The following is a 17,828-nucleotide window of genomic DNA, read 5'->3' on the forward strand; positions in this document are numbered from 1 at the left end:
CCTGGTCACGTCACCTGTAGATTTGAAGCAGCCTGCTACATTGACCATTTATTAATGTGACTCCAGTCATTCTAATGAGAGAATTCCTATGTTATTATTTTTCAATTTTTGTTTTTGCCTGTATATAGTGCTGACTAGCTGCTGTCCAATCACTTGTGAGACTCGACTGTTTTGACATTGCAGTGGCACTGCACCCGAATGAGAAACTTTGGGTAAGACTTTACTTGAAGGTATCTACATAAGAGTGGCATGACACTGTCATGAACACATGACACTGTAATGACACAGTCATGACACAGGAACCCTAACTCTAACCCTAACCATAACCATAACTTGTCATGACAAAAACCGAATGACACTTACTAAAAGAAGCGTTACGTCATAAACGTTTATACTTGTTTATAATGTTTATGACATGTTCATGACAGTGTCATGTCACTCTTATGTAGATACCTTCTGGTGAAGTGTAACCAAACTTTGTCAACAGGAGCGAGGGAGCTGCGGAGTGACACGTAGCTCTGCAGCTAAAAAACAAAGTGTGGTGTCATTAATTTCAGGTAGACGCTTTCAACACAATGGAAATGTTTACTTCTGTCACATTGTTCACAACATTTCTGAGAATTCTGCTTCCCGTTGCAATATGTTGCAACGAGTACCTCTCCAGCTCTCTGGACTCCATTAGTTTCGCTCCTTCATGGGGATAAAATAAGGACGCCAGGGTCCACCTCAGGTCAAGAGCAGCACAGCAAACCTATAGTCACAACTGACAGCCGGTATCCTGCCAGAAAAGAGGCTGGAAGGGACAGAGGGAGGGGGGGGTGGAGGGGTGGCGGGGGGTCGCTGCATAATATAGGGCAACTGTCTTTTGCCAGGTTTTCACACTGTGCCTGAGATGCCTCAAAAGGAAAGAGAGCTAAGAGAGAGGATTGCGAGAACAGATGAACAACAGCAATACAAACGGTTGAATGTTGGGTGAGAGGGGGCGAAGGAGAGAGTGAGAGAGAAGAAAAAGAAGATGGCAAGAGATGGGAAACGGAGCGGGTTCCCCTCTAGAGAAGTGAGCTGTGGACGACTTCACTCTGGCCATGACTCATTCACGTGGACGGTCCTGTCACGGAGCGGAGGGGGGGCGGTGGGTGGAGGAGGGTGAAGAATGGGCTGATGTGAGGGTGCACAGAGGCAGGCGTCCATATGGCCCCGGACGCACCAACAAGGCCCCGGTGACAAAGGGGGCCTCTGCTCTCCAGTCGTCCCCTCCTCAAACCTCTCTGGGAATTCTGTTTTGCAGTCCCTCTCTCCTCTGCGGAGCCTCTCACTTTCTCCCAGGCCAGCTCAGGAATGTGCCTCCTCCAAACCAAAACACACACACACACACACACACACACACACGGCTGCTGGTTAGTTATTATTGTTTTCTGATGCAAATTATGTTGTGCAATTGAGTAAGCTTGCATGCAATGTAAAAACCCGTGGCATTTGAAGTTCCACAGACATAAGCAGGTTATAAGCTCTGCTACTTATCACTCACACTTCTTTAATGTTTTTGGACAATGAGCAACATGGCATGAAGGGTATTCACCATGTCATATGTTTCTTCAGTTGATTTTTTCAAGTCCAAGAGATCTCCCAAACATAAAATGAAATATTTAACTAAGGGAGGGGGGGGGGAGGGGGGTCTATATGGGATGGATTGCCTGCAGTCCAATTTTTATCACCAATTCTTCAAAGTTTTCAAGCCAAATCCAGGGAAACAATGTGAGCAGGTGCTGGGCAGGAGGGGCTGTAAATCTGGCCTGGCGAGTTAAGCCATTGCCTTGGCATTGTTCTGGCTGGCCTCTTAGCTGCTCCTGCTGGGGAGGGTGTTAGGGTGGGATGGGGTGGAGGCGAGGGTCTGCTGCCTAAATCTCACAACATGGGGCGCCCTGCACATTTCACACATCTAAGTTAAACCCCAGCTGCAGAGGGCGAGATACACACAAACACACAACGTCACAGGTCCTGCAGGTGGTTGCCTCTGAGGAAGTGATTGTTCAGACATGTTTCTAATTCTTTTCTTGTCCATCAGAACAGCACATTTGCATCCAGTTAAAAAAAACAAAAAAAAACAGTTTCCTCAGCACCATCCTTTGACATCAAAGCAGCCGGTTGCTAAAATGATCCCCGGTTTAATCGTCAGGCTACGTATGTTTCATTGCTGTAAAGTGTAAAAGCCGTTTTTCTTTGACCCCTCTAAGAGGCTGTCGGTAGGTTTCATTAGTTGATCCTTGACCTCATAAGAGATCAGGTGACCAGGGCGCTGCTGTGGAATGTTCCCTCTTGACTCCTTTTCATTTTCTAATTTCAAAGCAACAACAACAGTTCAAGAGTTTGAATTTTGAAAATTCGTTCGACGTACTATAGTTTGACTTTTTTTTTTTTGACATACTACACTATGATTTTTCTATGACTTTTTTTAATGATTTTTTTCAACATTAGACAAACTATACAATTACCTCTTTATGACTTTTTTCAACAAACACTATGATTTTATATAACTTTTTTGACATACTATATAATGACTTTTTTATCACTTTCAATAATTTTTTTCCTAAATGCTATATCATGACTTTTTATGACTTTTTTTGACATACTATACTATGACTTATTTATTTTTTTTTACAATTTTTTGATATACTATATTATGACTTTTTCTATCACTTTTTTCGACATACTATACTATGAAGTTTTCATCAATGTTTTTGACATACTATTATATGACTTTTTCATGACTTTTTTCCACAAACAATACTATGATTTTATATAACTTTTTTTGACATACTATACTATGACTTTTTAATGGCTTTTATCCAAAATGCTAGATTATGACTTTTTATGACATTTTTTAGACATACTATACAAAAACTTATTTTATGACTTTTTTCGACTATGACTTTTTTTTTACCATTTTTTTGATATACTATACTATGACTTTTTATTACTTTTTCCGACATACTACATGATGACGTTTTTTTTTTATCACTTTCATTAACTTTTTTTCCCTAATGCTGTATTATGACATTTTTTCGACATACTATACAATTACTTTTTTTTACCATTTTTTTGATATACTATACCTTTTTCGATTATACTATACTATGACTTTTTTATCACTTTTTTCGACATACTATACCATGACTTTTTATTTCTTTTTCCAACATACTACATCATGTTTTTTTATCACTTTCACTTTTTTCCCAAATGATATTATTATGACTTTTTATCACTTTTTTCAAAATGCTATTATATAACCTTTTTGACATACTATACTATGACTTTAAAAAAAAAAAAGTTCATATATTATACTATGACCTTTTTGGATTATACTATAATATGAGCTTTTTATCACTTTTTTTGACATACTATACTAGGATTTTTTCAATATACTATACTATGACTTTTTTCAACATATTATACTATGACTTTTTTATCACTTTTTTTGACATACTATACTATGATTTTATATAACATACCACACTCCAAAATACTATATTATGTCTTTTTATGACTTTTTTTTAGACATACTATACAATTACTTTTTTATGACTTTGCGACGTACTATAGTTTGACTTTTATTTTAAAAATGTTGACATACTACACTATGATTTTTTGATGACTTTTTTTAATGATTTTTTTCAACATACTATTTTATGACTTTTTTTAGAAATACTATACTATGTCTTTTTTTATCACTATTTTCAACTTTCAATACTATGACTTTTTTCAAAATACTATACTACGACTTTTTTCAACATACTATACTTTTTCATGATCTTTTCCGATAAACTATACTATGACTTTTTATTTTACATTATTGGTATTATTCAGCATTTCAATGAAATTCATACTAATTAAAACCATTCCCACATTTCCAACTATTCTCAGTACTTCACCTTCTTCTTACGCAATTATGCCAGCAATCCAGTTTAGCTTTAGCAATTTAGCTTTTCAGCATTCTCAAGCATTTTCTGCAGGAAATGTATTTTCTAGTTACTCTATATAGGCCTATAACTATATTATAGATGAGTGTGCTATTTTGGATGTTTCCACAATTAATAATTAGTTTATATATACTGCCCTTGTTTATATGTTTTTTTATAAAGTAGTTGTACAAAAATAAAGTGTGTTATTGTTCAGAGTAAGGACTTCCTCTCAGGCAGGAGATTCTCCCTCAACGCTGCTCTGCCAGGCAGCATGAACGACTGATGCTCTGCCGCCTGATCCTCATCGAAAGAAGGCCCTTCAGTGAGGAAATATTCACAGTATTTTTACCAGAGGAATTCAGGTTCAGGTGCATATTGAGAAGTTTTTCATACAGTATCTTGGCATAATCCCAGACCAGGATGCAGTGCCTTCAGAGTGGGATCTGTCATCTAAACTATCAATCTATCAGAGCAAAGATATGGAAAACCCTTAAGGCTTTTCCTATGGCAACTTTGAACTGTCTTTTTTTTAACATACAGTCATCAGTGATGACAAACAGACAGTGATTGAAAGGAAGTGTAACCAAAGAAATATTTGTACATAACTTTGCTTCCATGAAATAAAGTTAATTTGTTGGTTGGAAGTTCACACATAGATCCACAGCGTGAAATTCTGTGAATTTTGAGACTGAGTTTTTAGGGAAAGTTTTGCTCGAGAGAAGATTTCCACATATTTAGAAGTGTGCTTATTAGCTTTCTTGTGAGAGCTGGATGAGAAGATTGATACCACTCTCGTGTCAGTCTGTTGAAAATGAAGTAGTCTTGCATTGCCAGACCTATCTCCACAGCGCTGTGGAGTAAGGTCTTTGTGCTAAGCTATGCTAACCGGCTGCTGGCTGTAGCTTCTTCTCTATCCTACAGACATGTGGTATCGTTTTTCTCATCTAACTCTCAGCAAAAAAAGCAAATAAGCGTATTTCCCAAAATGTGGAACTATAAATAAAAAAGAGGATAGCTAAAAGTCAGTCAGAATCAAGGAGACTTTTCAAGCAGCAGGCAAACAAAGTTTTACTGCTGACAGCTGGAGAGTGCTCTGCTGACAGGAGGCAGGCGATAGCATAACCTAAAATACCAACTGTGACACTCCACTTCCTCTGCGGAGAACAAAGTTATCACGGCGCCTCATTTCAGCATGATGTTACAGGCTGGTTGGAGGATGAATCACTACAAAAGGTGTGCCACCTGCAAGTTTATCAAACCACGGGGGCCCAAATCTTCTCAGATTTGGGCCACAGCAGCTGTCAAGGCCTCTTTTCAGTCTCACCTTTCACATTTTTCTCTCCTATCAAGCGGAGCAAACCCTCACCCTCATCCTGTCCTCACGCTGAAAGGAGATTGCTCTCGTCTGGAGGAGCAGGAGGGGGAGAGGTGATGAGCAGCTTACTTCTAGGAGAGATTAGCCTTATTAAAATGAAATAGTCTAGTCCTGAGTGACAGAGCAATGGAGGTGGAGGAGGAGGGAAGAGGCAGGGAGCACGGAGGAGAGGGCATACGTTGTGTGAGGCCCGGCCCCTGAGGATCTGAAGCACCGCTCCTCTGTGTTCTCCTTCCCCCCCATTCTTCACTTTCACCTCTAGCTCTCTCCTCATCTCCCCCCTTTCCTCTGGACTGCTCTCTCATCATCACCGCGGTCCAGAACAGGCAGATCTGTCAGCGGTGCGTCAAGAGATCTGCCCTAAGGCCCTCAGATGAGCTGCCAAGTACAGGGGCTGGACTGTAGGGGAACAAAAGACCCCCCAAAAAAACACATCAGAAAGTTTTGGACCTTGGTAAAATGTGTTCAATAGCCCTCCTATTGAAGGGCACTGCATGTATGGAATGTGTGCCCAGGGTCACAGCGTAAAGGTTCCCAGCAATTACCTAGGCTTAGTTTTCTAGGCCATGTTTATAAGGAGTGAATGGGTAGTATGTATCGGAGAACATTAACCGACCTGAGCCTCTCAGGACACGTCCAATGAAAGATGTACAAAAGGACTGAACGTGCTGAATATGACTTTGTAATTTGTACCTAATGACACTGTGGTAATCCTTGTTATGCACATAAAGCCATGATTGAATCCTAAGACCAGAATGCACACCATGTTTGTGACTGACTCTCACGCTTGCCTAAGAACAAGATACATTATATTCCTCTGGAGATAACAAAGGAAGTATTAAAAGCCCCAAAAAACAAGGTTTTAAAGCCCAAACGTGGGTATAGTTCATTGGATATATTAACAGAAATATTAGTCACAAATGTTCCTATGTGAAAGAAATGAGCCAGGAAGTTGTGATGAGACCGTTGCACAACAACACAATGTACAGACCTTTTAACTCTACCGACTTAAAGAATTAACAAGCAGCAAAGGCCAATCAGGAGGAAGGTGGTTAAAGGCACAGAAGCAAAGAAGGTGTTTTAAATTGACTAATTTTGGTCAAAATTCCTACAAGTGTATCTTAATAAATACATAGACAATACATGTATATACTTACACACACACACACACACACACACACACACACACACACACACACACACACACACACACACACACACACACACACACACACACACACACACACACACACACGCATGTCCTATGTTCAAAACATGTATATATTCTTTTACTCTTCGTCACCTTCTGGATATGAAATAAATGGATCCTTAATTTCTTATCTGAAGTGCCTTCTCCTTCTTTGTCAGCGTTTGGGTGTTCTGAGACTGTTCACCTTGCATACCACTTCTTGGTAAACCTGGAGCTGAGAGAGCAAACATTTCCACATCATGGGAAACAGTAAGGTTTACACAAAGCACAATATAAAAATAGCATGCACTGATGACTGTCCTTGCTTCCTTCGGATGTGATTACTGCAGCTGACTACATGTTGCTGGCATGAAATACTGTAGTTTAACACAATAAATCTTGAGACATCAGTTATTTTAGTTTGACATCACCAACTGCTTTACTTTAATGTCACATAAAGGTCCAGTCGCCTCAAACCTTGATTATCACGGTTAACACTATACTACCGGGGGGAGTCTAAAACAAAGGCTGTGTGTTTTTGTGGTTGGCTGGTTGACTTGCAGCAATGATACTGACTCAAAGTTCAGCATAGATTAAGTAACAGGGGGGAGAAGAAGATGAAGAAGAAGATGAAGAAGTAGAAGGGGAGAATAGGTCTGGTTTCACATGCAGGTGGCTGTCAAGGATGTTTACCTGAAGACACCCATATCTCTTGTTGCTTCCAAATTAGAAATGAACAAAAGTTTAGTTCAGTTCACTCCAGACAGACGGCCAGATATCAAGTGGCGACCCTGACTATCCAAACAGGCGCCGTTGTTATTATGTCTACCTCTGTCTTCATATGGGATTTCACTCTTGCTTTTATTGGGGCTGAGAGAACTGCTATGCAAGTCAAACATGGATGATGTACTTTACAAATAAGCACCTGAGTCCTTTTCCAGATGTTTAAAAATGGAATTTGAAAATGTTATAAGTAAACATTACTCATTGTAAGATTGAATTCATTGTGAAAAGACCCAAAATAAGTAAACTGTTTAATTTGTCACTTAAATATTTGGCTCCATCGCCACACAATTCCGTTCTGAATGATATGAGGGTTTACTGCAGGTAGTTGCTATTTTTTTTCTTAACTTCAGTGGGGATATAAAAAAGGTCTTCAGGGTGCAGGCAGGTATGTGTACATTCTGTACCCTAGATCTTTCTCATACCTGTTCAAGGCAGCCATAAAAACATGACATGAACCTACAGTAGTGACATCAAACAAGGCTTGAAACCATTTAGTGCTGAAAGGCCCGCGGCTGCTCTGACTTCTCATGCTAGCTGCCAGAGATATGTATCACCTCAGCTGGAGCCACTTGGGCGCAGGTACTTTCATGGTCCTGGTTTTAGATCTCATTTTGGAAAAATACTTAAAATTGCATTTATCTGTTTCAGCTAACTGCTTAGGAGTCTACACATTGCTCTAGGTTTAGGTTTATTGTGTCACAAATGCTTCTGGTAATGTTGCTTTTTTAGCCACAGTAAAAGTGTAGCCTTCCAGTAGTGGATTTTACTGGATGGCTAAATGCAGCTGCATGCTGGGAATGTCCCTGAAGCTGGAAGTCGTTTTGGGAGATTCCCACAAGCCAACAAGGGCAATTCCCCAACTTATTTATCTGTTCTCTGCTGAGGCTAGCTCACAATGCTACCACAGCAAAGAGATAAATCTTCAAAAAATAACACAAAGAACATTTTCCTGAAGTTAAGATTTCCCATTGGTTTTCAATAAAACAAAGTTTAGAATGGTTTGGGGAAATGCGGCTGCTGTGTCAAGTCATTTAAACAAGAGTGATATGATTTCTGGGCCACATGCAGAATACCATATGTGTTTTTATAGAGATTTTCATAACAACGTTTTTTTATGAATGAATTCCAGGGTTGTCTATGTGCGTATTAGTCAGACAATGTTAACTGTGCACTAAAAATGATCTGACTTTGCAATCCCAGATAATTTTGGTATTTTTCAGCACAGACATTTTGTTTTCTTTGTTCAGAAAGCTGCATAATCAGATCTGTGAAATCCCATTCCAGTGTTAGGGAAGCTTTAGGTCCAGTGAGATTTAATTCTGGTTATTCCAGGTGAAACTGCAACTTAAACCCTGTGTGGTGGAAAATGTATTAATTATGTAGTAAAGTAAAAATGTAAAAATGAGGAAATGTCTCTGAGATGAAAGCTCAATTATATCCTAGGCAGATTGTAGCTGGATCCAATGATGGACTTTGTGTCTCTGCCAAAAAGAGAGAACAGAGAAACATGTGAATGTAAAATAATATACTTTATTATGACCATACATTTCTCAGGATCAATACAAAGCACTTTTCTGTTTTGTTTAATGATGCTTTCCATGTGACATTTTTTCTCCAGAGGACAAAGAGGACAAGACACAACGATTAACCCAAAAAAATAGTAACACACACAAAAATCATGCAGGTGTTTGCTGATATATTATGTAAAAGAGAGGTGGGAAGGCGGTAGCTGAGCATATGCTAAAACAGACAGGAAGAGTACCTAATATGTAGCCACAGCTTTGGAAAAAAACAGAAAGAGTGTATTTCTTTGAGCATCACTCACATGGCTTCCTCATAAAAAAACATCTCAGTCAAATTGATTCTTAGAAGAGTTTGCCGGCAATTTTAAAGGATAAACTAAGTGATGCTCTCCATTTGGTTTCTATGCTGTAAATGAGGCCCTGGTTGTTTTTGTGTTGCCCAGGCAGACAGATGGTTTGAAAGGAACCCTGCTGAAACTCACTTTCGCTGGACCCGCTCAGACTGACAGCAGCAGCCACAGCTTCACCACCATGAAGCAGCAGGACTGTGAACCGATAGCATGCTGGAGGGTGGGGTGTGGAATAACAAATACGATGAAAAATGTACCAATAACTGAAAACTCTACATCAATTGTCCATTTTCAAGCCCAATCTAATGTATCTTCCTTCGAACAAGTGTTTAATTCTGCAACTGGGTTTCACAGTTGAAACTGTCCGAATCACTGTTTGCCTTTAAATCCTCTGGAGAAAAGCTTGACCAGTTAAGTAATGTGTCTAATAGAGGAACAGCGTGATGAACAAACAAGCATACATTACAAAATAAGTCTTTTTTTACACATAAATATCAAATACAAAGGCAGATGGGAAGGAGCCTCGTTAATGTCAGTAAAGCTTTTGACCATGCAACGTTCAGTACCTTAAAAAAAATACAATATTCATATACACAGCTTAGTCCAACAGAGTCACAAAACAATGTCAAATATATACACAATGCAATAAAAATAACAATATCAATTTTTCTGCAAGAGCACGATTTTATCATATATTTTACAGCTAAAGTTGTACCATTAGTCCAGCACATTAAGATGTGTACAGGTAGCTTGAAGGGAGGAAAAGCCACTATTACTAGTTACAACACTACGAGGTCATCAGAAGTATTTAAATACGCCATTGAAATAGAAGCTGTAAAAAATAATATACTCCGAATACATTTATATAATTATATACATATACATATAGGTTAAATACTGATCATTCTGAATCCCTGGATTGCTGAAAAGGTCCTTTGTCGATTTAGGCAGCTAGCTAAGTCTTACTAACTGAAGCCCTCCGCTAACAGTTCCCACTGCTGCTCTGAAAATTGTGCATTTCACATTTCGGTGTGTCTATTTCACGGTTTTGTAAAAAAGCTGGGAGAAGCAGAAAGGTGACTGGTTGGTGGTATTTAAAGGAATAGTTTGACATCTTGTGGAAATATGCTTATTTACTATTTTTGCAGAGAGGTAAAAGATTTGATAGACGTTAGCTAATCTTAGCATAGCATAAAGACCTTGTGCAAACGCAAAGATTAAATAAACACAATGTAATGTGTTAATTAGTGAGTTTTAGAAGTGCTGGTAACTTGTTACTTGTTTTACCTTAGGACAGAACTATGCTGGCTGTTTCCCCTTGCTTCCAGTCTTTAATGCGAAGCTAAGCTAAAAATCGTATATATACAAACACAAGAGTGGTAGGCTATCAATCTTCTCATCAACTCTCGGCAAGAAAGTGAATAAGGTAATTTCCCAAAGGTTAGACTATTCTCTTAGGCTTAAAGTGAATATGATGCCACATATAACACATTTTCTGTTTTTAGTTTCCTGCTTAAGATCAAATACATCTCTACTGTACACCTTTCTGTTAACAGAGATCAGATTATTATTATTAATAAGTTATAAACCTTATCTTGTATCCAATTCTGACAGGTGTGGGTATGCCTGTACATGGGTGTCTAAACATGTCAAACAAAGCAGAATGTAAATACATTTTAAGCCATATTCTTATTTATCTTTAAGAGGTTTCACCCTCAACTCAGTCTACAGTCCACATTATTTACTGCATGAAGTAAAACGACAATCTACACTACTGCCTGCCTCATAAGTGCATTATTGTTGTACAATATTTAGTGTTTCATACCTCAATAGAAAAGCTCTCTGCTGCCTTAAAAAAGGAAATCCATCCTCAAACAGAATGTACACCCGTTCCTCCTGTGATCGTGGTTTGTGTTACTAAGCATTGTTTACATGCTCGAAAAAAAAGACGGTAGAAGCTAGAAACTCAGAGGTTTTCCATTCAGCATTAGAGATTAATGTTCTGGTTCAATAAAGTACCGGAACGTATTTTTTCCAATGCCAAAAATGATAGATGGTGTGTCTCGACTGTAGAACCGACATGGTTTTGTTTTCTTTTCAAATTTTTTTAATTATTGTAATGCCCTAATTACATATTTTTGTTGGAAACAGTTGAAAGGCCCAATACATCCCTTATTTTTTCCTACCACCACATAGATGTGGAAGTGTCCAATGTCCAAATGTTGCATCAGAACCCTGCCAACAAAATACTTATGGGGGAGGCACTGGTATATTTTGGTATGGAAATGGTCAATGTTATATCTGTCATATCTTACAGATATGTCTATCTTTAACTTTGCTCCACAAATGTTGGCAGTATCAGTATTACCGCTGAAAAGTTTGTATGAATAGAGCGCCATAGTACGCAGGGTGGATTCATACCGGCTCAAAAACATAATATACTGCAGCCTTTTTCGATGTAGAAACAACTCTTCATAACATCATGGAGGTTATCCTGTTGGTTGTCAACGCTATCAAAATCACACGAGGGAATGCATTTTATTTCAGGGTGGATTTTCCTCTTGACGTACCACCTTCACACAATTAAGGCACCTTTTAAACCCCTGAGGGGTCAATGGGTTCTTCTAATAAGAAGAGAAGCAACAATAACAACATGGAACACAGAGCCGGACTGAAACAAACCAACAACATAAAGTAAGACAGCCGACAAAATGAAAGGAATGTCTATGGGTAAGGTACAAACGCCAGAAGTGCCCCGTTACACATCTTCTCATCCTTTAGGTTTTTACAGCAGCACCGCGCGTACATCACAGGATCTCCATGGAAACACCGTGGCTGTATCCTGAAGCACCTTAATCGGTAAAGAAGGTCTTCTCCAAACCCCATCAGTCCTTATGAGTGTGTGAGTGGATATGTGTGTGTGTGTCACTGTAGTAGGAGTCAGTATCCGACGTTGACCTTGTTCTTGTTGAGCTCTCGCTCCAGGTTTCCTATCAGAGTGTCGATGCTCTCCTGCAGGTCTCTCAGGTTGACCCTATTGCTCAGCACGGGGCTGATATCCTGGATCTTCATGTAAGCCTGGTAGGTGTGCTCTTTGGGCAGACGGGGGGGAAGGATGTGGTCGCACACCCTCTCCTCCTCCTTGTCCTCTATATTCTGCCCATTGCCTGAACCATCACTCTCTACTTGCTTCTCCTCCTCCTCCTCCTCCTCCTCCTCTTCTTCCTCCTCCTTCACCGCCTCCTCTCTCTGAGGTTGCTCCTGCTCAGCAGGATCAGACGCAGGGCTCGGGACCATCTGCCCCTTATCTTCCTCTGCATCCTCAGGCTTCTCCTGGGCCTCCTCAGCTGCCTCTGTATCCTCGGAGGGCACGTCGTCATAGTCCGCCTCTTCTTTGCTGGGAGGCAGCAGAATATCACAAGGGAAGTAGCTCTCGCCGCAGCCGCTCCAGTCGCCGGCATAGCGGTTGCTGGGGCTGTCCAAGCGTCCCGGTTTGGGACGCAGAACGCCCGCCATCTCCGCTTCGGAGAGGTTCAGGACCTGGGGGCGCTCTTTTCTCCGCCTTATGGGAGGAGCTGACAGCAGGTCAGATGAGGCCGGAGCCAAAGAGGCTGCAGGGGGCTGGGAGGAGGACCGGCCATGTGGGTCCACAACTGGAGAAGCAGATGACAAAAAAAGGCAAAAGACAGGCAGAGTTAATCAGATGTATAGAGGACATCTGAAATAATATCCTTAAAGAAATTGGTTAGTTCACACAAATTAGAAAAGAAAAAAATAAGCATTTTCTCATATACCTCTCGTGGTATCGATCCATGCAGATATTTATGGTTTCATTAGCCCATATTTTGAGATATCTGTCTCACTAATTTGACCACCAACACTATTTTCATAGAAACTATTTATTCGGTAGAAAGTAGTTCAAGTGAAAACTCTTCACAGTGAGGTTTGGATAATCCAGAGTGTTGATTATGGACGGTGACATTGCTGGTTTAATTATTTTGCTGTACATTTTCAATGCTTTGAGTGCTACAAACAAAATTCTAGGAATCTTAAAACATAGGCACAAAACCCAAACTATCTGCAGAGCAAGATATCACTATGTGTAAGGGGCAAAATATATATACTTTTTGTAATTTGCGTGAACTGACCCTTTGGTCCCCCTTTTGGGTAACTTCATGGTTAAAAATGACATTAAAAACATGCCGTGAAAACAGCAATGTTTTTTTTGTGACACAACTGAGACCACAGGTTTATCTGTATTAACTTCTATCGGGGCAACAAAGGTATCTGGCTAGTCCAGCAATAAATTCATTAAGTTGTGGCAGCCCTGATATAAACCTTTCCAAAATAATCGAACATGCCATGCTGTGTTTAAAGTCAGACAAACGCATGCTGAAGTCACACCACCACACTCTGTGACTCTAATGCCAACCTTCTGTACTATTTGTTATCAACTGTTGACTAAACCAAACTTAAAAATTAACTAAACTGGAACCCTGTTTGGACATTATGAAAGAATCATCTGACTGTGCAACAAAAGTGAACAGCGAGCACTCCAACACAACCAGCCCAGTCCGGTTACCTGTCTGTCTTTATCTTTGTGTACCTACACTTGTTGAGACCGCTAGCTCTCCCTTACTGGATTGGAAAGGAACAAAAAACAAAAAAAAATTAAAAGTTATGGCTATAAGTCACGTACAAGAGGTACAACATAAACAAAAAATAATTGTATTTTGTATAGGGGTAGGAAAGAGGATTCAAATGTTATCTCTACAAAAATTTATGACTATTTATTTATTTATATTATGAATCATGTTTATTCCATTTCATATATCAGGAGTGGCAGATGCTGATACAGTATTTATGTGCAGCGATTGCATGCCTTGCAACTCTCCTGAGGCTAAAGACTCAAGCAATTATCACCTGAAACAAACACAAATTATCCTCCTTTAAGAGACAACGTGTTATTTAATTTCAGACATGATTCACTGATGAGACAATTTAAGTTATTAGCTGTCAGCAGAGAAAATTAAGGCATGAAGCACAGAAAAACACTGCTTCTAAGTGCCGATTTTCTCCCTTATCCCTGTACAAAGCACAATAACAAGAGCCTAATACACACACAAACACACATACACATACTTCTGCCTGTCTAACCATCTGCTCACATCTACTCACACATACAGTTGGCAAACTACATAATTCACACTGAACACCCCCTCAGCCCCTTCAACACACATATGCTCATGCTCTCTCACACTACCTGTAAATAGTGTCACTTAGTGTCAGATGCCCCTGCATTTGCCCAAAGAAAAGCACACTTGAGCCCTGAGCAACAATGCCTTGGAGGGTTGCGTATGTGTGTGAGAGGCGTGATCAGGCGGCTGAAAATATGCCATAATGATTGTGAAATGTTAGGGTAAAGCTTCAGGGGCTGAGGTCTAAGGTTAAGCCTGGAATGTCTTTAATTATAGCCCAGGCTTCCTACGTTCTGAGCTGGGGAAGCGGACAGAATGGAGATGGCACTGAGGGTGTAAAAGAAGGCTTGAACCTGGACTGAGAGCTTTGTCGAGGTTATTACAGGTTATCATAGGCACTAGCTGCGTGACATCAGCTGCAGACAGGAGTGCAGAACAAGTGCACGCTTCTACTGAAGATTAAAAACTATTTTCTTCAGATCACTTGACCCCATCTCCCTCCTTTATTGTCCATGTTCTAACCTCTAAAAGAAAAACATATTTTTTTGTTTCATCTTTTGAAATTCCACTTGTACTTCACCAGACTACCTGCAATTGCGGGGATTCACAGATGCTGACTTATTCACCTACTCTCTGTGTGTTTCTTCCCCAGTTGATGTAAAGGAGGGTGGAGGGTGCTCAACTTCAGCAGTTTACACAGAATTGGTTTAATGTGGGTGTCTGAGGATGCAGTTAAATTTAGAGGCCAGACCAGACATAGTCAGTTCTTCAGCACATCTTTTTAAAGCTGCAGGTTACAGGGAAGGTCTCTGAGGTTTTGAATCTTTCAGGGATAAAGTCTGACCAGCGTGATGTTAGGAAAGCTTTGAAAAGATTTTTCAAAACACAGCACGGATGTGAATTTTTAAAGATGTGTGCCTCGAAGCCACACTGACGAAGAAAATCACTGCGCTCTGAAAAACAGCTTTCTTTGAATTAAGATACAGAAGGCAGGCTTAGTTTTGGATTGATGACTGTGCATATTTAACGTTGGATTTAAATGGATTTTCAAACAGTCTCATCATCACCTCAGTGTTTATAAAAATGCTAATAACCAACAGAGAAACACAACTGCCAACTACAGTAATAAGGGTATGTCCTAATAGCAGTAATGGATTTTCACACTTGTGAATAGTGTAATGTTTTGATTAATATCCGAAAGCAGCTAAGATTTAAACTGCACCACAGCAGCCACGGAGTGGCTCACACACATTGATTAGAGATGTAGTGAACACAATTTAAAATTCAATCAAATTAAATCAGTTGCTGTGACTAATACAAATGTTCCCCCGCCTGCAGCTCTTTTTTTAATCATTCTCGACTCCCTCCTGAAAAATCTTTGGATCCCTTCATATCTCACACTGAGCAGACAGCTGCAGCTGGCAGAGAGCAGCTGTGCAGGCAGACAGAAGACCTGTGTGTGAGTGAAGCTGGTACTGGGTGTCTGTCCTTGATTGGTGATTTATCTTAAGGCAGGGCGCCACGCCTCAAAAGTTTGGTTTACATTGGGGCTTACTGGCTTGGCTCAGTCTGCCGTGATGAAGCACTCTGTGGAAAGTTTCATCTCTGAGGAGCCAACAGATGGTGGCCAATGGCTATCAGCTGTACTTGTGCCACTGGTGGATAACCTCAAGGATCAAAGCAGCCCAGCCCTTTGTAGAGCTGAACCGCAGAGCTGGCACTGATTTGTACAAGACCTCGAGCATGCAGGGCAAGAGGCTGGTATATACATACAGACTTAACTGATGTATATTACGTGACTGTAAATAAAGAATGTGTTTCAAACCAAATGACCTGGTAGACCTATATCTAACATAGGAAAAGATTCTGCAAAAATAACATGTATTCACTAACTTAACAATCGCTCACCAGGCCAGAGCTGCAGCAGGTAGTGCAGGACTTCGATGTGTTTTTTGAAGTGCAGCGCGCTGGCCAGTTCCTCGGAGTCAATGAAGACTCGGTTTGTGTGGCAGGACGCCTCCTGACGCTGGCTGAGCAGCACCGGGCCAAAACACACCGCCAGGTTCTGACATGTCATTTTGTTCACTTCCTGGCAGGACGCTACCAACTTCAGGTGGTCAAGAAGCTTCTGCAGTGTCACCTGATGCCCACACACGCACACACACACACACACACGCACACACACGCACACACACACACACGCATACACACACACAAACACACACACGCGCGCAAACACAGACAAATAAGACATGTTATTATTATGATGAGTAGTTGTAGTAATACCACTGGCAGAAACAGAGCTGCACTGCAAAATCTACTTTATCAAGCTATGTGTAGCAGTTAAAAGCCTGAAATGCAAAAAGATTTTGGCAAACAAGGCAATATTTTAAGATAATGCTACATTGCTATCCACTGTTGTACTTACACACAGATAATTCAATACATGTTACAAAACAGGACATTTAGATTTCTTTGCTTGGGAAATTCAAGCAGGAGAGCCCTTCACATTATTATTCCTCATGGGAAAAATGGGCAAGGTTTCTAAAAACCTATTTCTAAAAAAAATATATATACATAGAATATTGGCCAATATTTTTAATTACTCAAAAATATTTACATTTATATCTGCCTCAAAAAGACTTTCATTTTGGGTCATTTATGATTAATCTGAAAATAGTGGACAGTGAAATTATACTGGTACATGCCTGTGGACGGTATGCCACCACTAATATCCCCCCGATGTAAAAGTCTACGTAATAGAAGTTAAACAGTAGTGATATGTAGCATTATTATCATGGCCATCATTATCTATGCCACAATTATCCCTTTCATGACCACTTCTGTGACAATATTCTAGCACTATGATGACTTTTAGAGACAGTGGGGAGATGTACAGTCTGTCTTCCTCACCCTCTCCACATCTGGCAGGTTGTCCAGCAGGCTGACGGTGTGCTCCGAGTCAGACTGGTCGTTCTCGCAGCCCGCTGCTCCTATCCGCAAAGGCCTTGTGGCCATGGACTCCAACACTGCCTCGTACAGGTTCTTGGTGATCAGAGGGTAGGGCAGCTCTCGTAGGTAGTCCTTCAGTACGCCTGAGAAGTGAAAGAGAATAGAGCATCAGGCAAACTGCTGCAGCAAGGTAGTGAATGGATGTTACATTTATCGGTGAATAACTGTAGACGACTTATTTGCAGAACATCAGTTTTCCCACACTTGAAGTAAAAACACAGACAGCTTTAATGGTCCAATAATATAAAAAAGTGAGATTTCCATGTCTTTTTTTCATTACAAAGCAGGACGAGGTGCTGTATAAATACTGTGAAAGTATCAAAGCATTAAAGAGAGGGGCGCTAAAATGGAGCGTTTCAGACAGAGAGTGATGCATGATAGTATGAGAAAAATAAGGTGTTTTTTTGGGGAAATTAAAGAATGTAAACATGTTCTA

General features: G+C 40.2%; 1 protein-coding gene across 3 annotated transcripts in view; it reads right to left on the minus strand.

The window, feature by feature from the left end:
- Window positions 1-8,819: 8,819 nt before the first annotated feature.
- The window catches only part of syde2 (synapse defective 1, Rho GTPase, homolog 2 (C. elegans)), a 52,229-nt gene continuing 43,220 nt past the window's right edge, over window positions 8,820-17,828 (minus strand). For 2 of the 3 annotated variants that reach the window (XM_039812248.1, XM_039812251.1), the window contains exons 6-8: window positions 17,294-17,475; window positions 16,289-16,520; window positions 8,820-12,835 (exon numbers count right to left, since the gene is read on the minus strand). In XM_039812248.1, the coding sequence (XP_039668182.1) occupies window positions 12,123-12,835; window positions 16,289-16,520; window positions 17,294-17,475 (1,127 nt within the window). In that variant the 3' untranslated portion in view covers window positions 8,820-12,122. Of the gene's footprint in view, window positions 12,836-13,764; window positions 13,821-16,288; window positions 16,521-17,293; window positions 17,476-17,828 lie in introns of all 3 variants that reach the window. The other variant, XM_039812249.1, reaches the window with a different exon arrangement.

Source organism: Perca fluviatilis, chromosome 9 (assembly GCF_010015445.1).
Source record: "Perca fluviatilis chromosome 9, GENO_Pfluv_1.0, whole genome shotgun sequence".
NCBI lineage: Eukaryota > Metazoa > Chordata > Actinopteri > Perciformes > Percidae > Perca > Perca fluviatilis.